This window comes from Ambystoma mexicanum, chromosome 10 (genome assembly GCF_040938575.1).
Source record: "Ambystoma mexicanum isolate Mex_15411 chromosome 10, UKY_AmexF1_1, whole genome shotgun sequence".
NCBI lineage: Eukaryota > Metazoa > Chordata > Amphibia > Caudata > Ambystomatidae > Ambystoma > Ambystoma mexicanum.
The window spans coordinates 1,378,925,584-1,378,953,488 of record NC_090932.1 but is presented as its reverse complement, the minus strand read 5'-3'; the positions used below and the strand labels follow the sequence as shown (position 1 = coordinate 1,378,953,488).

The 27,905-nt window shown below is 44.8% G+C and overlaps 1 protein-coding gene across 1 annotated transcript in view; it reads left to right on the top strand.

Moving 5' to 3' along the window:
- Positions 1-27,905, top strand: part of ANKRD13A (ankyrin repeat domain 13A) — a 1,258,643-nt gene that overhangs the window by 984,398 nt on the left and 246,340 nt on the right. Inside the window, exon 13 of the mRNA XM_069619390.1 lies at positions 19,597-19,760. Coding sequence (XP_069475491.1) covers positions 19,597-19,760 — 164 coding nt within the window. The remainder of the gene's footprint in view (positions 1-19,596; positions 19,761-27,905) is intronic.

Genomic DNA, 27,905 nt, shown 5'->3' with positions numbered 1-27,905 from the left:
TAACCTGCGGTGTGATTAACTTTATCGACACAATATTACCACCACCATCGAAAACATAGGAACCACCAATGGCGTAGCCCCAAAACCTGCGAAAAAATAACCCAAGTCTGTACAACCATAGATGTGAAATGTCGAAGGACTTGGGTTTTGGGGATTAGGAATGGAAATGACAAAAAGTTTTTCTTTTACAAAACTAAAAGTCAAATAATAAAAAAAATAAAAAAAATATATATATTTTAGAATCTGCATCCATGATAGATATCGGACGGTAATTATATGGGCACCTTCTGTCCCCTTCTTTATATATGGGAACAATATAGGAGATCTTCCAGGAGGAAGGAATAGAATGAGTCAGTATAATGTCTGAAAATAATATATAGAGAGCCTTAGCCCATAATTCTGGGTTTCTCTTCAATGTACTGTTGGTAAGCCCATTTGGACCAGCAGCTCAAGAGGTATTAGCAGCCTTGATCTATTTTTCTATATCCTCGACATCAAAATGACATATCCAGTTTCCCATTTTGATTGTTTCTAAGCTATTTGTCATGGCAAACTTTCCTTCATATAAAATAGAGAAATTAGTGGCCCAGACGTCCTCTTGTACACATACAGTTTGTAACATTACTTGTGTGTTTTCCAATTAGTTTATTAACGTCCAAAATTGCCGGGCAGATGGATCTCTTAATGCTGTTAACATTGCTATATTATCTTTCTCCAGCATACACATCCTATGGGTTTTCAGACAATTATGTTTTGCTTGTTTGATAGAGTGGATTGCCTTAACCTTTATATCCTGATGTTGGTTAGATTTTAGGATTGCTCTAATATGACGGTTTGTATCATTTTTTTTCGCCCTTACCATAGGATCATAAATGTGCACATGTTGGGGCCTTGTGTTTCCAATTTGTTTAATTTTTACAGATCTGTCAATTAGACATTTGACATATTCACAGAAAAAGGGAACCGAAATAATGTTAGTCTTGCGGACAGCGGCGTACAATGGTGCTCATAGAGAAAGATGGCATTTAATTTATCTATGTTGACATCATGCCATCCAATTCGATTCCCCCCGCATGACGCTATCATAGTCGTTGAAAGGGAATCCTGAATCGGTTTAGCACAATTCCAATTCAGTTTAGCCTCTAAAGTTCTATGATCGCTCGCGTAAGATTCACCCACACAAAAGTCAACACAGCGAGCTGCGAGTCTTTCTGAGAGGAACATGTGATCTATAACCGATTTGTTTGTATGCCATTCGACCACGTGTGCTCATCGGCAGAGGTATCGAAGACAGGATTCATATTGGTGAGTTCCCAAGAATGGAAAAGTTTAGATCAGATGTTCCCCTGCATAGTCTTACGAGAAGTGGAGTAGGGTGCCCCATCTATCGGTCCCGAGTTACCCATAGATCTAATAGAAATGGAACCCATCCTCTTATGCATTCCGACACCATATCTAATTCCCGAATTAAGGTCACCCAATATAATAAAATCAAGACCTCTGTATTTGAGCAACATGTTCCAAAGGCAAGTATTAATGAACTTAACAATGTTGTCCATTGCATTTTTTTGCGGGTTATAGTAAATATTCATTACTAACATAAGACTCAAACAATATGAATTCCTATATTCCAATACAATTACGAAAACACCGCTTGCGATAGTGAGAGATTGCATTATTCGCGTACCGTTTGCTATTTTCACTGCTGTTAAGAGGCCCCCAGATGATCTACCACAGGGCCCTATCGTAGCAAATTGGTATCTACATTCAAAACCATCCAAATGAAGCAGGACTCTCAACCAAGTTTCTTGGATACAAATTACGTCCATGGATTTAAGTTTAGTGCCTACCACATTAGAGGCCATCAAGGTTGAATGGCCCCTAGAGTTCCATGAGAGGATTTGCCAAAATTGCGTAAAATCTGTGCAACTAAAGTTTATTTTGCATGGGTTGGATTTGAGATATAGATTCTCTCAGAGATAGCGCTAGCCATTTCCATTCTTGATCATCACCTCCCCTCGTAGGAGTATTGACATCCTTATTCATACGGCCCTCCTCCCGCAGTGGTGGCGGGTTGGGTTTCTGATCTTTAGAATCCCTATCGCTATCCCAAACATAGCTGAAAATAAGGATGTCGTACCCCATCTTATTAAAGTGCTGCGTCTCCTGTGTTATGTGATCAAAGATGTTTTGAGACCTCGGGACTATTCTCACATGATCAAGCCGCGATGGGTGAATAAAGTCCACCAAACTAATGTCCGCCGAGGAGATCAATCTCAGTTTTGGAATCTCATTAAACAGTGAGAACACATGACCTATTTAGGGAAGGCGGGCCACCAATATCACATAGGTTATATAGCAAAATGCTAGGGTAATCTGGAAGGGCCGGTTGCCGCCAAGTCATATTACCCAAATCACTGTCTTTAATGTGAATTGGTGTTATTGACTGTTGGCTAGACCTAGCAACACCATCCTGATAATGTTTTGTTTGAGTAATTCTGGGGTTAAAAGGCTGTTCCGATAAGTTCCCTAGGACCCTTTGTGAGTTTTCCCCCATGCTTGGCGGGGTTATCCGAATATGATGTTTCAGAGTCTGCTCGCCTTGCATGTTAATATTAGTGGGGGCCTCCATGTGGTCCTGATGGAAATTTCTATTTCCTTCCTCTAGACTTTCCCATTGGTCCTGATTTTTGAGCCTAGATGCCTCTGGTAATAGATCCAATAGAATTTTCTTAATGATCATTGGAAGGTCACTATTGTGTTTCCCTGTTTCCTCTGTTAGTTGTTGTGGAACAGTTTTTAACCCTGGTAGTATGTGGTCCATATCAACCCTTTTCTTGGTATCAGCCAATTCCATTTTTTTTTTATTTGAATTTTTATTAATTTTTTTTTCAACAAGTGCCAAACAGTAAATGTCACTTTCACATTTCCATACATCATGTAATGCTTGTAATAACCTTGAAATGAACATGAAGTGGAGAAAAAAAAGACAGCAATGAAGCTAAAAATTGTATAAATGATCAACTGACACTTGTCCCCTGGCCCCCTCCCCCTCCCATTCCCTCCCCTCCCATTCCCTCCCCTCACACTCCCCCCACCCTCCCCTAAAACCGCTCAAATGAAAATATAACTAAACCTAATTGAACAGAGTATAAGGTGCTGCCTTGTGCATAGTTCAGGTTAAATATTTGTGTAAGGCTTGGATCACTTTTTTGTACAAATTCTACTCTCTAGTGTGTGCTAATGGACCGCTAGGAGCGATTGTCTGTATAATCCTTGATGTTCACAGTGGCATGCTATTATCACTTGGTTTTACGGTGTCCCAGTATGTTGAGTAAAATTCAAGGAAGGGCAGCCATATCATGTTTATGTTCCTTTTAGTTTCTTGGACAGCTGCTGTGAGACTTTCCATTTCGTAGATGGCATGCGCTTTGGTTACCCACTCACTTTTCGCGGGCAGGGAGGGGATTTCCACTTTATCGTTAGGCAGACCCTTGCTGCCAGCATTAGATTGTGGGGCATGTGTGTGAGAGTAACATAGGAGTCTTTTTCGTCTGATTCGACTCCGAACTGGACCAAAATTGGGGTTAGGTTTCTGGGTATCCCATCTATAGCTTGTATCCACCCCAGAACCTCCTTCCAATACATCTGCACCTCCCGACAGTCCCACCACTGATGCCAGTAATCACATATATTTTACCCCAACCTCTCCAGCAGAGGGGAGATGTGCCGGGAAACATCTTGGACAACCTTTGGGGGGTGTAGTGCCACCTAACAAGCAGACGTGCATTGTGCATTTTATATTGTACTGAAATGGATGACACCGATACCGCTTTTTGAATGGCGTCCCAGACTTCTGGCTGCTCTGCAAGTCCCAGGTCTAATGGAGTGACGGGGCATTTTAACAATGTGCCCCACCTAGCATCATTCAGGGCACTTTGCAGCTGTAAGTACAACATGGGGGTCACTTTGTTGCCTCGCATTGGTTCTCGTGCTTCTGCATAAGTAATAAATATACCCTCCCTCCACATTTGACCCTCTCGTGTTAGACCCGCTTCGAGCCACGGTTGGAAGTGCTGCACTTCAGCTATTAGATCTCGGATGGGGGGGGGGCACAAATTAAACTAAGAGGAGAAGGCCATGTAGTAACTTCCTTCATTGCCCTAGAAGGACGCCACAGGGACCACAGAACTTTCAGAATTGGGTGCTCTCGTATTCTGCGGGTCATTGCCGATGGAGGGACCCACATCCATTCCCCCAACGTGACCGGCGTAAAGATGTCATTTTCTATGGCCACCCATTGTTTTTCGAGGTTTTCCCAGAGGTGGTCTGATAGGACTCAGAGCTGAGATGCCCTGTAATACTCCTCTAAATCTGGATATCCCATACCGCCTGACTCTTTGGGTTGAATCATCGTGGAGTATGGGATTCTGGGCTTCTTGTCGGCCCATAGGTATTTCAGGAGCGTGCGTTTGACCTTGGTCATAAACAACTCCGGGACGATTATGGGGAGGGATTGAAATAGAAATCGCGGTAGGACATTCATTTTTATGGAGGTGAAACGGGCCGCCCAGGTCAATGGTAACTTGGTCCATCTGTGTATATCTGCTTGGATAGCCTTCCACAGGGAGACATAGTTTGCTTCAAATAGCACGGAGTGGGGTTGCACCAGGCATCCCCAGTCCATCTTTAATTGGTCCAGCGAGTTGGTGTTAGGCTTTAGGGGGACTGTTATAGTTTTTTGTAGATTGGCTCAGAAGCCAGAGAGGGCCCCATATCGAAGTAGTTCCTGGAATAAGGTAGGTATGGATTCTGTTGGATGGGTGAGGTATAATAAAATGTCAACTGCAAACATGGCTAGTTTGTATTCCTTGCCCCCTCGCGGAATACCGTTAATCGAGGGGCTTGATCTTATGGCTTGGGCAAATGGTTCAATCACTAAGGCGTATTTCAGGGGAGAGAGCGGTCAGCCCTGCCTTGTGCCTCGCTTGAGTGTAAATGATGATGAGGCGATTCCATTGATTGATACTTTTGCTTGGGCTGTGTGATGGAGTGCTCCCACCCCCTGGGTCCATGTGCCTCCTAGCCCGGCCCAATTCAATACTGCCCGCAGGAAAGGCCATTCAACACGGTCAAATGCCTTCTCGGCATCGATTGATAACAGAAGAGGGCCCTCTCCGGCCTCTCGAAGTGTCACCATGAGATCTAGGGTCTTCCTGATGTTATCTGCCCCTTGTTTTCCCCTTATGTACCCAACCTGATCAGAGTGAATCTGTTGGGGTAGGACTACGGCTAAACGTGCTGCCAAAATGCTAGAGTAAATTTTTGCATCAACATTTATGAGGGAAATTGGGCGATATGATGAGCATTCTAGGGGGTCTTTGCTTTCCTTGGGAATAACGACAATTGTAATGATTTGGGAGCTTGACCCATTTCCAAGATTGAGTTAAATAATTTGGTGAGAAAGGGGGTTAGGGTGCTGCTGTTGGCTATATAGAAGGCAGGTGTGTAGCCCCCTTGTCCCGGCGCTGAGCCTGCTTTTAGGTTGGAAATGGCTCCCTGTACTTGTAAGGTGGTAATCGGGTCATTAGCACTCCAAGGTGTTCTTCCGATATTGGCGGTCGAGGGAGAGCAGATAGATATCCCTCTATAGCTGAGGAATGCTCATCCCCCTCCGTTGTGTACAGATCAGAGTAGAACCTTGCGAACCAGCACACTATTTCTTGCGGGCATGTGTGGGGGGACCCTGATTCATCGTTAATCTTGTGGACTGCTCTATCCTTTGTTTCCTTAGACGATTTTCCAGCATTGTGTGGGACTTGTCCCCTTTCTCAAAGAACTTCTGCGTAAGGTACTTAAGCAGTGTGAGCGCTCTGCCCTGTCGTATGCCTCTCAATTCTCCCCTATGCCCCTTAATTTGAGTTATCAGGTCTTCATTGTGAGTTGGGTGGTGCCTCAGTGTCCGCTCTAGGGAGGATATCTCTGATCTCAATTCTCCCTCTCTGAGTTGCCTGAGCCTCTTCTTCGCTGCACCCTCTGCTATTAGGAGCCCCCTGATTGTAGCTTTTCCTGCCTCCCAGACTGTTTTAAGTGACATTCCGTCAACATCATTGATTTCGAAGTAACTGGCAATGGCTTCTGCAAGGGTCTCTTTGAATACTGGGTCTCTACACAAGAAATCATTACAAATCCACCTGCGCTCGGGTCTGGGCAAAAGGCCTAAGTCTAGGTCCACTGTGCATAGGTCGTGGTCTGACCAAGCAACCACTTCTATGGTAGATCCCAGGATGGCGCTTTCCTCTTCAGCCCCCAGCAACAAATAATCTATTCTTGAGAAGGTTTGATCTGGGGGGGAGAAAAAGGTAAAGGATCTACCCTCTGGATGAGCTATTCGCCAAGAGTCAATCAGATGGTGTTCTTTTAGCTGGCTCAGAAATCTATTACCTTGGAGATGGCTGGGGGGGTTGCTATTCCGCACCACTGAGTGCCAATCCTTTCCTTGTTCTGCTACCACATTGAAATCCCCACCGCAAATCAGGGTACCCTCCCGCCATTCCTCTAAGAAGTCAAACAATGGTTTGAAAAAGGTGGATTGGGCTTGGTTTGGGGCGTAAGTGGAGCAGAGAGTTACCATGCGCGTTCTCAACCTGTCTTTTAAGGCTACGAATCTGCCTTGTGCATCTCTGTGTACATGCTCTTTTTGTAGACCCAAGGTTTTTCTATACAAGATTCCCACCCCCACTTTCTTCTGGGGTCCTGATGCCCACACTGTATTCCTCATATCTTTGCCCACAATTTTGCGCTCTTCCCCCTGGGTATACTTCGGCTCCTGAACAAATAATACGTCTACCCTGGACTGCTTGAACTGTCGCGCTAACATGGACCTTTTTTGCGGTGAGTTGAGGCCCTTCACGTTTAGGCATCCGAAGACCACTCCGTAAAATCTAGCCATAATGATCAATTTGGATCTCTTGTCCTGCCCCACTTCTCCGCGGTCCGTAGAGGGGCATTACTTCCCACCCTTGTTGTAGAGTATTACCATGCTTTAGTGATCCCCACCTTTGCAAAGTGGTAAAGTGTATCAACCTTTCTGTTCTGTAGGATTGCTTGTTCCCCCCCAATCCCTCCCCCTCTACGAGATGCTACCGGGAGCATCTCTTTTATCAAAGAATGAGACGCCCTTAACAAAGAAGGGCCACGCTAATGGGGCCCCTCTCCAGTGCCATTGCATTGTTCAACATATATATTTTGCGGAAACAACTCATGCAATGTGCTTAGTACTACCATCGCTTTCTATTGCATTACATCCTTAATTCCGATAAAACATTTAACCATTGGCGTGGTGTGCCAAAACTGAAGCCGGTGTGCCATCGAGTGGCATCGGGAGATACTGTGCCTGCGAGTTCAGTGTGCGTCTCTCAGGGAGTATTTAGTTTCTTATATTTCCATTTAGATTGAGCTCGTCCGCGTCTTGGTGGTTTTGGTGCTGAATCGTGTATCGGGCCCGTAGGCTCTCTCCGGGACTCAGAGTTCACGCCCACCCCTGATTTCTGTAAGTGCTTTAATGCTCGTTCCGCTTCCTCAATTGAAGTTAACCTGAACTCCTCACCGTCATACTCAAAGGAAAGTGAAAAAGGGTGCCCCCAGCGATAGCGCAGTCCCCTTTCTTGCAACCAACCCGTGAGGGGTCGGCATCCTCTTCTTTTAGCCAGGGTCATTGCGGATACATCTTGAAACAGTTTTACCTTTGAGCCCTCAAAGTCTATTGTGTCCTTGTTTCTTGCTTTCAATAAAATGTCTTGCCTCTGCGTATAATAGTGTCATTTTATGAGGACTGAGCGGGGGCCTCGCGGTGGGCCGCTGGCTCTGTGCACCCTGACAAATTGCAATGCGGGTGGACTTTCACCGTCATACAGAGATAGAATTAGGGATTTAATTTTGCCTTCCAGAGAGGTCGGGGTTTCCCCCTGCGCTTCTTCTAGGCCCATGATCCTTATGTTAGATCTCTGCTCCTGGTTTTCCAGGTCGTCCATCTTGGACTCCATGTCCCGTTCTTTTTGCTCCAGGTACAGGAGCCAAGCCTCATACTGCATAGTGGTGATGTCCCCGGATTGCTGAACACTTTCCACAGCATCCAGCCGGTCCTCGACTTTGGCCATCTTCGACTGGAGGTCAGTAACAGTTTCTGTTAGACTTGTTTTAATTAACCTAATCTCTCCAAAGAGGAGGCGAATATCAGATTTTGTGGCGCTGTCGAGGTCGTTGCCTGGTATCTCCGAGGTGCTCTGTACTTCATTTTGTTCCATAGACCCGTTCATGCGGCTGAACTTACGCCGAGTTGCTAGGGTGCCTGGATTCAGCTTGCACACGGGTGGGGGGCGGGCGTCTGTCGTTACCTTGTGAGGAGTCGCGTACCGGACAGCGATGGGCAGTTGGCGCACTTCAATGTAAACGGATTGCTTAAGGCTGTGATAGCATAACCGGCGCCTTGCTTTTTGGAAGTCTGGGTGCACTCCTTCCCCCTATTTGGGTGTCTGCGCGTTCCGATATATGCCCTCAAAGTGGGATTCTGGCGTACATGCGCGATCCCCTTCGGTACCACTGAAAGGGGGCTGGGGAGAGGGTGCTGCTGCAGTTTATGGCTCTCTTTGGATTGGTCTGCTGTGGGGGCAAGCGTAGTAGTAAGGCAGTAGTTACTACCAATGTCCGTTTCAGGCCTCGATGTAAAAATCTCATGCAAGCCCACACTTTTGCCTCTCTGACCCCCACCAGATAAGAAGAAATGAAAGAGGCCCCTAGGTCACGTGACTTCCTGTACTCCTGTATTTCACTGCGTGCTCTCAGCAGGTTGCTTTCCGTGTGCCTTTACTCATAAAGAATTGTCCATCTAAGTGCTGATTCCTCTAGTCCTACTTAGAGCGAGTTACTTGCTGTGGTTGAGGACACTGGGATTTCTGCTGGGGGGGGCTCCTCTCTTATGCGTGAGAGGGCCCGCATCTCCAGCTGTAATCGGGCTCCGGCTCAGTAGGTGGGAGCTCGAGAGAGACCTTGTGCAGGCCGGAAGAGGGAGGGGCGGGGGCGCTGCCGGCAATTCCTTTCATAACAGGGTTTATCTGATGCCCACGATCCCCGCTCCTTACCGAGAGGACCCGCGCACCTTTGCGGTGCAGCTACTGCGCTGCGCTCGTCCCACAAGTCCGCCACTGGTCCCAGCTCACACTGGGGCAGGTCTTCTGCTCCGCGGCTCCGTTCACCTCAGGAGTACGCCATCTTGGAGGCGGTGAAGCGGCTCTCGGCGTTCCCCGTTCCAGCTGTATTTCTGTCAGAAATAGCCCTCGATTTCACTCCAGACTCCATCTATGTCATCTGGAGACGTTTACATTCAGTATTCTTCATTATGGATTACACATGCTTTCCATTTTTCCGTTGTATTCCTTGATTCGTGAGCACTGGAGAGGGAGACACTGGCTTAGGCTGCCGTCATGTCTGCACCCCCTGGTGGTCCCTGCAAATTCCATTTTTAAAGTGGGCGCCTTGTCTGGCAAAAGCCAGGAGACCACTTCCTTTGTAGGTAAGAGATCCCGATTACCAACCAATGGTTGTGAGGTGAAGCCCAATCTATTAGATTCCAGTGATGTCGTCGGGGCTTCCTCCTTCAGATTTAGGATCTTCTGTGGTAAGATTTGGCTTGAGGTTGATTTTTCCAATACTTTATAAAAGTTGGATAATTGGAACTGTTTTCCTTCTTTAATGTCCTCCACCTTCAAACTGAGGGAGAGAGATCTGTGCTCGGGCCCAGAAGTTGTATTTCCACCCGCGGCAGTCTTCTCCCCCCCTTTGTTCTGTCTTTATATTTTTTGTTTTTGTGATTTTTTTTAAATTTCTTTTATTTTCCAAGACTGGACAGGAAGGATTTAAATCAGGAATGACATTATGTACATGCAGAGCCACTCGACTTTCTTCATTCAGCTGTATCAGGTCTGACAATGCAACCTCATTTGTCATGACTTTGCATTCTTTAGTTTTTGTTTGTACCTTGTCCGGTAGCTGGTTTTTCTTTAACTGCCTTTTTTTTTGCTTTCAACAGACGTTTTTGGCATCTTGACAGAGAATAGCCCTCACATTCTTGCATTGATACATCTTCTGTGTTTTGAGAGCCCACAACTGAGTTGTTTACATCTTTGGACTTTTCCAAAAGGTCTATCAAAACTGACGTACTATCTGGAGGATCTGGGGGGGATTATAATATCACCATGGTCTTTTCACCCTCCCCTCCAGTTGTTTTGAGGGAAGAAGACAAGATCAAAGTTGACACTCCCTGTTCTACTTTAGTCATTTTTTGATAGAGTTATTTCATTACAGTAAGAATTTGTTTGTCCCCTTCAGCACATATTTTCGGAGTAATGTTTTAAGGGCAAAATCAGTCATTGTCTATTTGCTTACTGTGGTTACAGCTGCACCAAAGTTTGTACTATTGTTTAGATGTTGGCTAGTCTGAGAGCCCTGGGATTTGGCTGTCACATGGAAAGGTAAGGTTGTCTTTCCTGCTCCTGGGATATCAGTACAGATTTTACCCATTAGAAATCCTTCCACCCTATTAAGTTTGGATTGTGTATCTAATACAATCCGTTTCAGATCTCTGATTTCCCAATGAGCCCGCTCGTGCCCCTTATCCAGGAGATTTAATATCCTAGAAATTACTGGCAATGATTCCTCAAAGTGCTCGTCGTTCTCAGGATTTGGGGAACTAGTCAAAGAGCCCCTAGGGGGTGGTGAATGAATTCCGGGCTCTGAAGTCTATTTCGCTGCTCTCTCTCGGCCTATCATAAGTCTATGACTACTGCTAAGAAGCTCTATCATAGCCAGAAAGTTCAATCAGCTCTTAATAAACCTAAGGCGCTCTTTGATCTTGTCCAATCTCTTTCTTCCCCTGAGAATGGGAAGGCCTTGGTCCCTCCTTCGCAAGGCCTGTGCGACTCTTTCAGATTTCTTTCTTGAAAAAATATCTACCATTCGCGACCATATAAAGGCTGGTTTGCCTTCACTCACTGCCCCTAAAATGGTCACTCCTTCCCCCACTCCAACTGCTTCCTGGTCTTCGTTTCCGCAGTTCTCTAATTCTGACGTATTGTCAGCCATTTCTAGACTAAAGTCTGCATCTCCTAACAATGCTATACCTCTCACTCTTTTAAAGGAGGTATCTGCTGACCTCATTGAACATATCACTACTGCTGTTAATACTTCCTTCTCCACAGGGCTTATTCCTCCTTCCCTTAAGCATGCCCTGGTTGTCCCTCTTCTTAAGAAGCCGTCTCTTGATCCTGATGTTCTGTCCAATTATCATCCTATCTCACCTCTTCCTTTTCTCATGAAGTTGATGGAGGCATTGGTTTCCCCTCTTCTCTCTAACTTTCTTGAGTCCTCCCATTTCTTTGATCTTTTTCAGTCTGGTTTCCGCCCCGGGAGGGGCACTGAATCTGTCTTGAACTCAGTACTTGATGACCTTGTATGTTTGGTGGACAAGGGTGGTGTCAGAGCAGTCCTACTTTTAGATCTGTCGGCTGCTTTCGACACCGTCGATCATCCCATCTTGCTCTCTCGTCTTTCCAATGTTGGGAAGATTAGGGGCACTGGATGATGACTAATTGGCTTAAATTAAACAGCAGTAAGACCGAGATCCTGGTTGTGGGTACTTCGTCCCCCCTTCTCTTTTGGACCTCGTAATTCTGGCCATCGAGCCTTGGCCCTCTTCCTCTTCCGGTTCAATCGGTTCGTAATCTCGGTGTCAAAATCTCTGCCTCTGTGTCCCTTGACATCAGGTGGCTAGGGTTTGTAGTACATGGGCACTTTAAACTCTGCGGAAAGTCTGGTCCTTTATTCCTGCTGAATGCCAGGCCCCGGTAGTGGCAGTCTTGGTTCTCAGCACTCTCGACTACTCCAATTCTCTCTATTTGGCCCAGCCCCATTACCTGATCCAAAGGCTTCAACTACTGCAAAATGCTGCCGTTCGCTCTATACTTCGCCCTTCGTTTGGATCTCATATTTCCCCTGTGCTCAAGAAACTACATTGGCTTCCCGTGGCCAGCCAGATCCTGTTTAAATCATTGTGTCTGGTGCATCGTGCCTTTTATGGCTTGGGTGCTGAGTATCTCCAGGCAAAGTTTGTTCATTACACTCCTTCCCGTCTACTGCGCTCTCAGTCTGCGTGTCTTCTCACTGCCCCCCGCTATTGTCTGTCACGCATGGGAGGCCGTGCCTTTTCGGTGGCGGCTGCTATAGCTTGGAACAAGTTGCCTACTGCTCTCCGTGCAACTGAAGACCACCTTACTTTCCGCCAGTTGTTGAAAACCACTCTGTTTTAGGCCATCTCACTCTTATGGTGTTGTCGGTCGCTCTGGACTTTGACTCCTCTTCAGTAGCCAGCGCCAAGATGCCTTTGGGTTACGTGCGCTTTAACAATTTTTTATAACATAACATAACAAAGTCACCATTTTATTATGCACCCTTGGACCCATCAAACCGTCATGTAAGGCAAGTCCATATTTTCCTCCAATGCCCATTTTTGGCCCCCGGCCTCAGAAAAAATAGAGGCTGACGGGAGACGAAATTTCGCATTGGCAGAGAATATTCTATGTGGTGTTAAGGTCTGCATTCGAGGAAGAGTATTAAAGAGGTGAACCTTGTCAACACCATTGCGTGCTGCGTTGACAGTGGTAGAGGGTCCTCTTGAGAGCATTACACGTTTGCTCAGTTCTAATTTCACAGTTTGTGACATCATCGAAACATCCAGTTTGGTATCCTCCGACGCCACAAGTTGTTCCGCAGACTGTTGTTCAGGCAAAATCTTCCGAATACTCAAGAAACTTGTTTGAGTGGGAACTTGTGAGTCAAACGATAAACCCACTGGAATAAATTTGTCATCCTCATCCTCTGACATATTTCCTCTGCCCCTTGCATGTACCTGGGCGAACATATGAGATAGTTCCACTTCCTGTATAATCTGTTTTTTTGTGATTCTTTTCATTTGCTGCCATATTCATCAAAAGGTCATTGTCTACCACCACCTCCCGATTTATGTCCACCAAGCTCTCTTTTTGCTCATTTGTTTCTCCCCCTAACCCTAGGTTCTCTGAGTTAGCCGCGAGTTCAGCCATATCCTTTTCATTGTTTAATACGGGGGAGCATTGACCCTCATTTGAGGGTTCAACATTTGGGTTTTTGGGAATTGGGGTTGGAAGACATATTTTCCCAATTTTTAATACTGTGGCCATGTTGAAGAGATACACTTTAGAAAGAATCAAAATACCAGAAATCCCAAAAAACCCAGAGGCCTTAAGAGTTCAATATTGCTCTAATGTCTTGAGCTCACAGAAAATTATGACAATAGATCTCACACACAGTAGCTGCCTAAAGCAGATTCAGTAGAGGGTGCCTTAAAAGCAGATACTGGGACCAGAAATGTGTAAGGAAACTTTTCCTTTTTCCCCTATGAAGTGCCCCACCTCACCTCCACACTGCCCAACAGCCGCACTTCGAATGCACTTCGGATGCGCGCGCGAGATGTGCTTGCACCAGTGCTTAACAGGAAGTGGCTGTGGCTGTGGGTGGGCAGGGGGCGGGCACAAAGGAGCGGATCTAGAATGCAAAGGAACAAAAAAAAGAACCTTAGCGCACTCAGGAAATAGCGCGCTCACACTAGTAACAAGGACACATCAGCAAGCAGACCCTCTAAACAATCCCCCCACCACGCTCTCATTTCATGCTTTTGCATTTCCAATCGCTAAGTCACTCCTGAGTTTAGACAGTTCAGTAATACGCCCATCGTGAGTCCGGGTTCTGTCACAAGGCACACCTGAACATCAGGGCCCCACATCCCTATTTCCATCAACCTCACAGATCTTCCCTCTGCCTAACATCGCCCCCTCAGTACGGAGTCTCCCTCTTTGGCCCTCCTTCCTTTATTCCATCCTTCTAGCCTGGCCACCCATATTTCTCAAAGGGCAGCTAGACCATCTCAATATTCACCCTGGATTCCGTCAAAAGATTGGTAAGGTACTCCTTATCATAAATAGTGCAGATTTTAGTCTCCCACTCACTCTCTACTGACATGCGCTGGTTCTTCCACAGTTGAAACAGGCAGCAACGAGCATAGTATGAAACATGTGACCCCCTCTCCAGGCGGCATTTCCAGCAGTGTGGGTCATAGCCGTCCCTAACTGCCTTTTTTGATAACCTGAGCCAGAATGTCATCCTGTCTACGGGCGCCGCCTTACTCTGTGCTGTCCAACGTGAGGAGGAGAGCTGACTCCGCCACCTTGATCCTTTGTTATAACAGTGACTTTACTTTGCATACACATTCCCCTTTACACAATTTTTGTATAAGAGATCAGGCAGGCATTTGTGTTTTTTTTTTTTAGTACAGGCCATTTTGATTTGACATAGACTGACAAGGACTTATTTTCTTTATTATTTGATGGTAGAGACTACTCCCATCGTAGGTATAGGGCGAAGTAGGGGTTTTTCCAAACCCCCAAGAATTTAATAAAGGTTTTGAAACTTGTAGCTCTTGTGTCAGTGTCATACGTGTGATACCATGCTTCCCTTGCATGGTCCCACGAAGGTCGTATGGGCTCTTGATTTCAGCTGCAGAGGTCGTAGTTTTCCCCACTGTAAAACGCTCAGTGGTGGCAGGCGCGAACACTGGATCATTGGGGAAGAAACTAGGGCTGTTGCAGAGGTCATGCAGCGGAAAGTGCACCTTATAGTGCCTCTCCCCATTGTGAAGTGGTCAGCGATGGCAGGCGAGCACCGGAGCACTGCGGGAGCCGCGAGGACTCTGAAAGCAGCCAGTGCTTGACGTTGGAAGCCGTAACGGGAGAGGTGGCCTGACTGCATATGAGAGCTGAAGCATGTGAGCTGGAAACAGATTTGTACACCAAACACTGTAAGTTCCCTGTTCTGTTGTTACCCCGGAGTGCTTCGTGACTGCCCGTTGCCTGAATCCAGTTGTCCTTTTGAATACCGAACTGACATAAAACAAGTTGATGATTTTGACGTGTACCAAACGGATAGATATCAAAGTAGTTTGCATAAAGAGACTGACAACATTCCATCTCAAGGCGGTGACTGTTGCATAGTGGATTACCCTAAAAGCCAACAACATAAAAGGAGTAATTTTGAACCACTATTGCCCAAGCCAAAAGTGGCTCAAAAGCAGGCAATTGACAAAAATTCAGGGGTGCCTAAGCCAAAAGGAAATAACTGAGCCTAATAGTGTGTGTGTGAAGAATATTGCCCAGGTGGAGAGAATGTTCCAAATCCACATTGCCAAAGCCAAAGAAGTGTGAAGAAGAGAAAGAGTTATCAGCATTTGGTTAGCAATACAAAGGGGGAACAAGATTGACAGGAAGGCTGCCCTTCTGAGAGAAGAGGTATATGAGGAAGGAAAGTATTGTCTGTTTTGCGTGGGGCAAACAATTGGGTGTAGTGAATAGCACCAGTGTGATTCTTGTTCTCCTTGAAGACATTCTCAAATCTAATTATGTGAAGCAGAAGACATTGTTAAAACCTTTGAAGTAGATCCTTACTTAGAACTGGCAGTTTGGCCTGGCAAGGGAGTAAAGCAGGTTGTAGAACTTTGTAACAATTGGTTCTGTTTGGGCAGAAGAGTATACCCAAACAGAGAGCTGTAGTAGTTTGTTTTGGCTGGCAGGAGAGTATACCGGGCCAAGAGCTTTGTGACCATTGGTTCTGTTCTGGCAAGAGTTGTAGTAGCAGTCGCCCTGGCATGAGAGTAAACCAGGTGGAAGTTCATTAAGTACTGTGATGGGGTTAAAGCATATGAAGAAGCAGTTGAAGAACCATTGAAGTGTTTTGGTGAAGTAGTACTGTAACTGAAGTGGCGCCAAAATATCCTGACAAAGACATTTGTTTTGAAAACTAATGAAGTTCTGAAATATTCATTGTTGATGACAAGAAGCTGCCTCAAGACCTTGGCTACAGGTGGAAAGAGGAAAGCTTTGTTAAACAATTGTGAATCATCTTTGGGATCCAAGTTGTAACTTTTGTGTTGTGAAGTTGGATTAGAAAGAGAAGTGGGACTTTTTGTTATGACACAAGATTTGCTTATCCTTTTTGAACAGTTAAAGAAAAACCTGCTTGAATCTGAGGAATGGGAGTTTGCCTAGGTTATCAGAAGAAGAAGCTATTGTGGTGTGACATATAGTGTTATATCTGTTGTCAAACTGACATATAGTTCCTTGTTGTTTTGTTATATAAGTATGAGGGACAGAAACACTGCTTTTAGAGTGTTTTTCCTTTAGTTTATTTTAGGCAGGAAAATCCTCATTAGGGTAGGGACAGTGAGGCATTTATCCAACCTTTCAAATCTAATGAAATGCCATGCTTTGAAAAATTGCACAAAGTAGTCTGCCTCACATTTCTGACCACCACAAATGGCAAGCTAAAAGATGATGTCTGGGGGATTGTCCGGGGCAATACCAGTGTTTATGGAGTCTTAAAATCCTCCCAGCTATTGCTCTTACTTTTTGCTTACAAAAGCCATAACCAAAATGCTCTCTAACAGTTAAACTCCCCATCTAGTGAAACTGGGAGTTGTGACGAATCGAGGGAACTTGTCACTTCTCCCCAAGGTGAGGAAATCCCCTGCTACTTACTGTGAGGCAAGGAAGGTGAGCCTGCTCCACAACACCCACCCTAGGGGTCATGACAAGTGGGACCTCACTGGGAGACACTCCCCCTTTGGGCACAAGGTCTCGCATTCCGATGAGGCACTCCCTGAGGCCCTCCACGTGATGGCTTATATGGACTTGTATATACTCCAGAGTCTTATCAGTTTCATCAAGATAAAGTGAACCAATATCATCAGCAACAAGAAACTGAGGACATTCCTTTAAATCAGAATCTCCAATGGTCTGTGCTGAAGAGGCTGATAACAGATGATATGCCAGAAAACCAGCGAGTGAGGGCCATGAGAGACACGAACGAAGAGAGAACCAGAGGTAAGCCCCATATTCGTAAGAGAACGGAAGAAGGAAGGGCTGTTGTAAAACACAGCACTCGCGTAAACCATAGCAGCTCCGACACCGGGAAGAAACCGCTTTAAGACTAGTGTGTCAAAGCAAAGGAACTCCTAAGTCCGGGGGAAGACAGAGTTTGATAGTGGTGTGGCCACGAGGCAGTCCTGGTGACCATTCTGCCCATACAACATCACAGACACCACCAGCGGGAGGAAATCACTCCTGGTCTGAGTCACAAAACCAGTAACATTAAGCAGACAAGAACGAGGCCCAGAAGAAGAGATGCAGCGGAGAGTAAGCTGCAGAGCTTCAAAGCAGACGAAAGAGAATCTGATGTCCGCCAGGTACCTGTACCGTTGCCCATGAACACAGAAGGTAATACGGGGAACGGAAATTCTGGAAGGTCAAGAGGGACTCAATGTAAAGCAAACGAAACTCGGGCCGGTATTGATGTGAAAGGAATTTCGGAATGAAGTAAGAAACCAAAACTGTGTACATGAAATCGAAAGAAACACAAATACTACAAAGTGGGGGGGGGTAGAAAAGTTGGAAACTTCTCACCTTGGGAAACGGGAAAAGACAACCCATATCCCGAAGGTAAAAGGAGAATATGAGGGGAAAAGACAGTTGAGGAATTCAGTCTTCTGATGACAAGAAGATAAACCTCATACAGGAAACAGCACTCCGGGAAAGGATAAATGATAATTGCAAATTGAGTATTCAGAGTATGCTAGAAGAGAACAATATACAACGGGACCTGAAACCCCTACAAGAGAGAGAGAGCAAACTTGAATCGAATTAAGATAATGAGAAAGAAAGAGAAAAAAGAAACTACCAGTCCCCCAAGGGAGCCACAGAACTTAAATAAACAGATAACAAAATAATATTTTACATTTGGTATACTGAGTGGAACAGAAGAATCAACACGGAATCCCTGTGAAGAACACAGTAACCAGAAAAAGGGAGTCATTCTCCTGGTCTTAGTTATATTAGTGGTAGGGTCAGTTAGGTTAGATTTGGACAGTGGACAGACTTGTTTTGGACATGTACACTGACTAACTAGCACCTTAGTTAGTAAAATAGATAGGGAACACCCCATAGTCATAGGGAAAGATAGGCCTTATTGTACTTTAAATAAGCCTCACAGTAAGAAATGATTGCCTGCGTCCTTCTGATCCGCCACAGATTCCAGCCTTGGATTCCTTAACAAGATTGTAGGTTCAATTAAATCCATTTGATCTGTCCCCCCATGTGTTAATCTCAGATCTCTATTCCTAAGCTACCTCTGCTTGGGATGCCTCTGTTCTTTTATTGCACCACTATGTAGTACCCTATTTCCAAGCTGTTCACATTCCGCATCACCCAAGTCCACCATCCAAGAGGACCAAGGGAAACGCCCAAGTCCACTTCTGTCTGCATTTCATTTAAAATGTAGAACCTTAAATGAGACACAGCACCACATTTCAAAATCTTGGCATTCTCATCACCATGTTTTTTCGCTGTTTTTTTACCGCACATTTCTTTTTTTTAAAACCCAGCAAATCTTTTAGGGGGGGGGTTAGTAAATTATATATATGGGGTGTGGGTGTTTGGGAATAAATACAAATTAAAGAAAATGGGGTTGGAGGCAGAACCCCCCCAAAAATAATTGTAAAAAAATTTGATGGGATTTTTCATTAAAATAAATCGCTGTAAAGAAGCGTGCGGCAAAACATCCTGCGATGAAATGACATGGAACCAGAACTATACACACCTTGCACAAATTTAGGTCCCTGGACCTTCCCAATTGTGTGTTCACTGTCGCCCATTTCGCTTGTTTCTCCACCTTTTGTGGTTGACCACATGATCCTGTCCAGGGATGAATGCCTTTTCAGTAAATTCTAGAGTAGTGGCACCATGTGTATACACTCCACTGTGCTTCCCTTTTATACCTCCAAATGTTATTGGGTCTCACTTGCCCAGTATAGTAGCACTTTCACTCTAAACCTCTCCACAACACACCAGACAGCTTCCCATGGTGGTAGCTTAGAGAATCTAGTGCTTTCAGACTAGCTCTGCCAAGTGTGGTCCACGAGGTTACTTTGTGTGTTCAAAGCGTTGCCGCTTGGCAACAACCACATAGCAATCCGTAGGTCCAGTTCACCGGAAGATGTTGACCTCTCTCTGTCTGGGTGATGTGCTACCACCAGTGACAGGCCAACCAGTTCTTATTCTTCAAGGCTGGAGGCCACCACATTACCTTGGCAGCACCAATTTGGATCACATCACACAGCTAACGGTTAGGTTACCTGCTGCTGTTTTCCATTCTCAGTGACACCAGCTTGGACAATTTAGGAATGACCCAATTCAGCATAATTTACACTCTCTAATCATGCGCCTCAAGGTACGTCTGTTGCATATCTGTTGCTGTCAAGGCTTTGCCGTGGAAGCTTCATGCCAGAGTTGTGGGGCTGGTACCTCTTACATGCTGCCCAGCTGTGTCTACCCATGTCTGCAGTTTTTATTGTGCCTGTGCTTTTTCCCTTCTTAAATGCTTGTTTCATATTTGCAATTCCAGAAAGTTATGCATCCAAGTTTGAAGTTGACCCGTCTGTGTTTGCAATACCCCCATCGTACCGCATTCAGGAAAATGGAAGAAGCACGCACAGTCGCGATGATGAAGAAGATGAAATTATGCAGTATGCTATTCAGCAGAGCTTGCTGGAATCTACCAATGGTGTAGTAAGTATGCAATCATTTCAGGTATTCAATTGGTTGTTTTTTGTGAAATTAGTTCAGGATTTCACATAAAAGCACGTAGACCATATTCTTTACTGTGCAAAAGCTATTTTATTACAGCTAATCAATTGGATTTGTTGTTCATTTATTTCCGCTCATCACATGCTTAAAAAGTGGGCCATGGGTTTGTGGCGCCTTGACAAGGATATTAACCCAAAACATCCCAAAAAGGAATGGTATTACCTTTTGTCTTCTTTAATGGGACTGAGTGTGGTTCATAGTTTTCCTCCAATCCAGTGATCCAGCATTTTATTACCAAAGACAAAAAAGATCTTTCCCCCATTCATATTTACTTATCACTTAAATATTCATAAGTGCTCCTTTTGCACTGATGTGCAAGTCAGACATGCTACATCTTTCTTGTAAGGTAACTTACTCAGTGGTCAAGAATGAGTGAGATATTTGTCCGGTCGCGCTGGGCCGCAGCTTCCCTGCAATCTTTCCCTCTCGCTCTGTTCTTGTGCTGCCAGCTCCATGCGGTTTCTCTGAGCTGCCATGCCAGCTCCTTTTTCTGCCTGGCAAGCGGCTGCGTCTTCAGTGCTAGTTCTCCTCTCTGCACTTCCTGCTACGTTTGTTACAGATCTGGGGCCGTCCCCCTCGGGAAAGGAGAGTGTTTGCCCCGCCTTGGGAAGTCCCTAACATAATATATGATAAAAAATTGTTATGTTTATGTCCCATGATTCCCTAGTTTCTAACCGCCATTTTTCTTGAATATCCTAAATATAAGCCGCCGGATATTCGCCTGCTCTCATTTTACGAGTCCTAGTTGCGCTCATGTCTGACGAGTCTGGGGACTGGACCCCAAGTGCTCTCCATAAGCCAGCTCGACAATTATTAAAAGGTTCTCCACCATGATAGTGTTTTGTGCTGTCACTCCAGGATATCCCGCTCACTTCCATATGTCATCGGATAGCTCACCACACTCTGAGCAGCCCTGCCTCTCTGCTCCCACACTAGACTTGGTCCACACCACAACTTCACGTCCTCCACAATGTATAACAATATACACAAAAGTCTCCTTTTTACAAAGCCTATGCTATCTTACAACATAAGGCTGGCGACAGCAATTACTGCACATTAAAGACTCTCCGGCTGTCTTCTGAACTCCTGGTGAGGTATTTGTCTCTTCTTCTTATTTCCCTGTAAAAGGTTTACCACGTGATCTTTCCTAACACTTGTCAGAAGCTTTCTCCTTTATTAATGATCTCTTCATTTCATCACAATCCCCCAATTTGCAAACAATCCACTTCCCCCTGTTCTACCAGGCCTATGTCATACGTATTTCGATGGATCTGCTAAAGGTCTTCGGTATTGACTCTCCCCTAACAGCCAGCTGCCCTCTGCCCTACAGGGACTGGGCAAGACTTTCTCCAAAGGGGCTCCTGATGACCTCTCTCTGTTATGCGTAATCACACTTTCCTCAGGTTACCTTCGCAGTCTTTGGCCCCTGGCGGGGACCCCTCACGAAACAGATAACTCCTAGCAGACCATCACCTGTGCTACCATCTGTTAAGATGGAGTGGAAAGTCCCAAATTACACAGAGGTTCTGGAGCCAGTTCAAACCGGACTCAATAACAGAAATAGACAAAACCTAGCACTATTATCATCAAAATAAGGCTGGGACAGCAAACAAGCATTGAATTCTTAGCACTCTTGCTGGTTACATAAAAAAACTGTTGTTTATATATTCAACGTTTGTCATAACTGTCTTCATACTGTAATCTTAGTTACCAAAACCTACGGGGTATGGTGATTGGCTAATAGTGGTGATTACATATACATTCTATAGGGGTTCGATTGCTAATTGGGTAATGCTGGTCTGATGGCCCCTCCTGCGACCACCTCTAAATTTATAACGGTAAAAAGACATAATTTCTGCAATATGTAATTGGCTGGCACCGTAGTTCATGGGCAGCGTACCATTGGAGATTTTCATTGGTTGGCTTCTTACCAACCAACCTTGGACTACTGACAGGTCATCAAGACATAGCCAGACAGGAGTAGTAGGAGAAAAGTGCACAAACTGCTTTTCTTTCAGTTAAAGAAAAATCCATCCCTCATTTCTAGGCCATGAGCCAGGGAGATCTTTGTATTTAGCCTTGTGTGGTGTCTTGTATCTGGGGATACGTGTGAGGAGTAAGGCAGGTTTCCTATCTGTGTTTGTTGCTAATGACTAGACAGCGTTCTTCAATTATGGGTCACGTGCGAAGGGACCGTGTTTGGAACTATTTCACCCTTCATTAATTGGGAATTTAGCTAATATTTCTACAAGTATTATGTTTTCTCCTGCCACTGGGGACTGTGAAGGGTCAGAAATGCGAGACAGACAAGTAGATCGTTTTCTATCAAGACACCATTTTATTAAATAATAAAAGGTGAGATGAACTCCTATCTTTCCATAGCCTAATAAGGATTTCCCTACCCAACTAAGGCTAAAGGATAATGACCTAATGTCCAAAAGTATGTCCCTCACACTAATATACACATGACAAAACATACAGGAAAGGTTTGGCAATGCGAGTTTCACACAACATATAAATTCAAAAACTCAATTATAAACAAGCATCCTTGTGATCTGGGTTGGATCCCCTTCCCCAGGATCAATACAGGATGTCTCAAACCAAAGGGGCATTTCACAAAAGTTTCTTTTACTAGCCAAGTATATGGCACTGTTCTAGAAGATCTGTGTTGTCTTGGCTAAGTTTACAAGTTCAGTTCCAACAAGAATGTATTATCTCCAAGATAATTATCATAGCTTCCACAATCTCAATGCTTGGTAAAAAAAAAAGGATTCTCTCTTCATTTGTCAAACCAAATGTCAATGTAAATATTCACTCCGAATGCAAATCCCTTTCTATTATTTCATACTCCTTTTTGAAAAACGTCATTTTGTCAGGATGGTTCATATAACAGTTTATCAAAAGACATTAGTGGAATTGTCACTTCCTTTCCACCACAACCTTCTACCACTTTGCAGTACTTTAAATCAACTTCTTCGAGGTCCACTCGCCTGCTAGGACTAACCTCTAATTGTCCCTTTCCTGGTATACTCGTATGCCAGGATAAAAACTCCTACCACTACTATTTGTATACCTGTGGTAAGGCTGGTTCAAGCCTTTCCACGCTTAACTCCTCAGTGGGAAAAGAGAAATTAAAAACTGCTTCTTAATTCAATCACTTGACTTTCAACACACTTGGTTCACAATTTCTTTTACATGTAAATCATTCAAAAGGATAATGTTTCTCATGTCGATCTGTTTGACTTGGGCAATGCAGGCTATACTTCTCTCCCCCTTGATCCTTTCTACAAAGAGGGCCTCTCTCCTGCAACTTATTATTACTTTTTATTGAGCCTATAATGTTCCTTTGTTGGATATCTCTCTTTAGGCAAGTGATATCCCTTTTGCGCTTTTACCGTGTCCTTTTGGCTTTGGTAATGTTGGTTATAGCATTCTCTCCTGCGATCTCTTTCTCTTGAAAGGTTACAATGGCTTCTCTAAGTTATTGCCCCCTCTTGGCTCTGGCAATGTAGGTCATGATTTTCTTCTCTCTTTAGTTTAAATGTTCGGTATACAAAATATATTTGTGCCCAGCGGTCTACTTTAGAGTGCCCCAGGGTTACCTCTAACAGGCCAACTCACTGCTATGTCCTGGCGGGTCCTGTGAACACGCTGCTTCTGCTTCCTCACACATAGAGCCCTCAATGATGTTTTACAGCTTTGCATCGCCTTCCTCTGCTTGCACTTACTGTTACAGGAGCACCTATTGCTCCAAATGCGCTTCAGTGAAAACCTATCGCTGGAGCCCGATGCAGGACGTGGAGAGCCTCTCTCTCTGTTGGGACAGCTGGCTTTCACACTGCTTTCCGCTTCACGTCCTCTGCATCTGCTTGGGTTTCTGACCTTCACTGCATGCTCTGCATGGCATCCCGCTGCTGGCAGCGAGTTGGTCCCAGCTTCAAACTTCCTCCTGCTGCCGCTTCTGCTGCTTACACTGCTCCTACTGCAACCTCTTATCAACCTGCACCTGAAGGGGCTTTAAATGTTTAAATATTTAAGGATTCCGCTCAGGGGTGGGTTTTTAAAACAACTAGACCACCCACTACAGTTTAGCAACTCTGCATCCCTTTTCCTTGTCTTAGTACTAACAGCATTATGGGACTTGAAGTCCATAATGTTCTTAGTTGTTTTAAGATCATCAAATCTACTTGGTTTATATGGTTTACAGGATATATTTTTAAAATCATAACTACTAATAGTAGTTGCACTATCTCCCTGTTTCTCATATAAAAAAAATTCTGTTCACATAAAGGAATCTCATACTTTGTATCTTGGGGAGGTCTGGAGGAGGAAGCCCACTATGGCAACATGCCATCAAACATTCAGGGATTAGGGAAACTTCACCCTCAAAAGAGGATGAATACTGTCTCTCTACTGACAGAATCCTCCCGTTTCTTTGATGGCCTTCTCCTCCCATGATATCTACCCAGCTAACACCAACCACAAGGTTAGTTGGGATCAGACAACATCTGCCTTCCCCGAGCCACACAGAAGGAGACATTACGCAGGGATTCTGTGAGGATTCTGCAGGAATTCATCATAGGACACTCTTGAGTTATTCTACATGGAGTCTTTTGCTTATAGTTGTCCTGCACCTTAAGGCTGGTTGTTCACTTATAAAACCGTACTTGATCTGGGAGTATCCTTGTGTCCTAGGAATTGCTATATCATGCTTTCACTGCAACGTTCTGACTCTCCCTTAATTTGTGGTTACCTTGGCTGTGGTTGCCAGCTTCTGCCTGGATCTGTATTTCTGTAATTTCAGCATATTATGTTCACTCGAAGCCTTGAGACCTTTTGTTTAATTAGAAGCATGTTGTGGCCTCCCATTTTTGGAAAAGATGGCTGCCCACTAGTGTTGTGTTTCTATGTTAGTGAATATTTGCGTGTCTTTCATATTGCATTCATCTTATATATTGCTTATGTTAGTGTTCTTCATGTTTTATGGATGCTATGTTAATATTCTTCATGTATAAATGCATATGTTACCTAGTGTCCGCGTTCTTCGTGTTAAGTGCACATTTGCTTCGTGTCTAATGCATACACATGTACTGTCACACCGTTAGTTTCTCACCTTTACGACATTGGAATTGGGATGGGGCAGAAGCTATGGGTGACGTATTCATCTGCCTCCCAACAGAACACATTTTGTAGCTTTGTGTATTTCAGAATGGTATTCCTTGGCTGGGAAAGATGTCCCTGAAAATGTAAGGGCTCATTCTACCAGAGGTTTGGCAACCACTCCACTCATAAGTCCCCGGCCCATACTAGGCGTAAATCATGAATTGTGGCTTGACAAGCCCTCTGCTTTGCACCCAGGTGGTAAAAAAAAAAAAAGATCTCTAGGCCAAGGGCGGCTCTTTCGTGGTCTGGAGTTGGCCTAGCAGCCACATCCGCTCTATTCAACAGGGACCGTGTTTCTGAGGTCCTCGCCTTGAGTTTCCGCAGGAAACGGAGGCTGCAAGGGGGCAATGTTAGCACTGACCAGGTCAAAGTGCATGACGACTCCTGTAAAAGTTTAAACAGGGATTTGTATGGCTTGTCGCCAACAGTCGATACAATACGTTTAGCTACCCCAGAACGCATACTAGGAAGGGTTTCCACTGACCCTTCAGCATCTAATTTCTCCCCAGCCATGGCCTCCCTATTGGGAGGAATAAAGAAATATGCCAGAAGAGATCCTGACTATTCAACACCCTTACCCTCTGACTCAATAAGAGGCATTAGTCAGGTCGCCTCTCAAACTGCTGATATTGCTGCCACCCAGTTTCTGCACCTTAAGGCACGCATTTCCAAAGAGCTTCTCCAATGCTATAGCCTTAGGGATCTCTGCTCCTTGATGGACACACTGAACGTGCTTGTCTCTGTCATATGCCCGCACAGAGAAAATATTGCAACACAGACTGATGTACACGCCCATGCAGCCATTTCCAGTCAGCTGCTAAAATCTAATAATGGCTGCCAAATCAACCTTCAAGGGGAGAGAACAAATCAAGCAACTCAAACTACACGTATAAGGGGTAGCCCCTCTGTACCTTTTAAGAGCACTCCTGCTACCAAGTAACAGGCTAAATCTCCCAATGTCAACCTTAACGGTCAAGTCATGGTGCCAACTTCTCTCCCAATGCCACCGCATGGATGGCCTCCTTTTTGCAAGGGAGGACTATGCAAGTTTTCTCAGACCTTGCCTCAGCCTCGCCCTCCATCATTCTATGTGGCGTCCCGCAAGGATCATGCATTTCACCAACCCTCTACAATATTTTTACACAACCTCTCTTCCTCATCCTTGACTCCATGGGCATCTTGTATACTAACTACGCTGACGATACCCAGATCCTCCTCACCCTCACGGGAGACTATGACACTGTCTCAAAGATACTTAACCACAATTACAACAAGATTCAAGCATGGATGGCAGCCAATGGCCTATGCCTCAACTCAGACAAAACCGAGCTACTCATAGTAGGCTCCAAGGAAACACTCAAGAACCATAACTCCAAATTCATTCATTTTAAGATTGATAATATTAAAATCCCAGTGGCTAATTCAGTAAAAACATTAGGCGTCTACCTAGACTCTAATCTAACGATGACTGGGCAAGTAAATGCCATTGCCTCCACAGCAGCATACCATGCCAAACTGCCGACAGCAGCCAGACCTTTCCGATCTAAGGATAACTGCATTACAATTGCTAAGCCATCACAGGATCAAGACTTGACTACTGTAATGCACTGTTCCTGGGCACCTCTACCAAAAACATGACCAAACTTCAGACTATACAAAACAGCGCTTTGAGAGCAGCCACGGGAATACCCAAGAAAGAGCATATCATGTCAGCTAGGAAAGAGGCACACTGGCTCCCAGTAAAAGAAAGAGTCCTCTTTAAAGCACTTGCCCTCACCCATACCTGCCTCCACCTCACTGCTCCACCATACCTCTCGGAGAGAATCCACCCCACTACATCAACCAGACCGACCAGAACTCCATATGCATACATGCTCATGATCCTCATAGTCAAAAGAGCCAGAGCAGGCGGGATCAGCTTCCTGTACCTTACAGCACTGCATTGGAATGCCCTACCACCACCCATGGGAGAAGAAGTCTCTCACCTAGCATTCCGTAAGTCGCTGAAAACTATGCTCTTCATCAAAAACCCATCCAAGACAGAAACTCTACTCATTCTCATGTTGTAGCTAATATCTGTATCTAAATGCGTATAGAATGCAAAGAGAACGTACCACAAACTCTGAAAGTAACTGTACTCCTGATGTGTTTTCCATCACATGTATGTAACTTTTTCGTAGCTAAGTCTGCCACAAGTAACACTGCTGCGATGCCTTTGGGCTGCATGTGCGCTATATAAATGTAAAAAATAAAATCAAATAAATGGTAAAATCTCTCACAAACCCGGCTCCTGATCACAATTCTGATCGAAATCCCACAGCTCAAGACTTAGAGGACATCATTCCATCTAAGCTGGGGTAAACGCGAAATGTGCATATAAGGAAATCCTAAAATCCAAGTATCAATGACATCAGAACCCAAGCCTTTATTATGGACCAGCAAAACTTTATTATTTCCAATATCGGGAAGGCCGCAGGAAGAGAGAGCAGAGAATCGCTGAGATATAAGATGCTCGCCTGGCTGCGACAGCGCACAGGACCAGGGGTCGTTGGACTGTCTGACCTGAAGGTTACACACAGAATTGACTTGAGCGATTGGTGCTCCTCATCAAATAGCGACTGTGTCATAGTGGGCTGTGGGTTGAGCACACTGCCACACTATCTTAGCATATGTAAATACTTTCCCAGAGGGGATTCTAAATGTAAATTAATACTTTAACTGCTCTGTTAAAACATTTGTTGCTAAGTGGAACGCCAAAGTATTGGGACGACTAGCACTTCACATGGGTTACTTGGTTTTTAGGTTGTATTTTTACTTTGCTTTATGTTTCATGTTGAATTGTGTACTGTTTGTCTGTATGCACCATCACGCCTATGGGTCCATTGTGCGCTGTATAAATACATT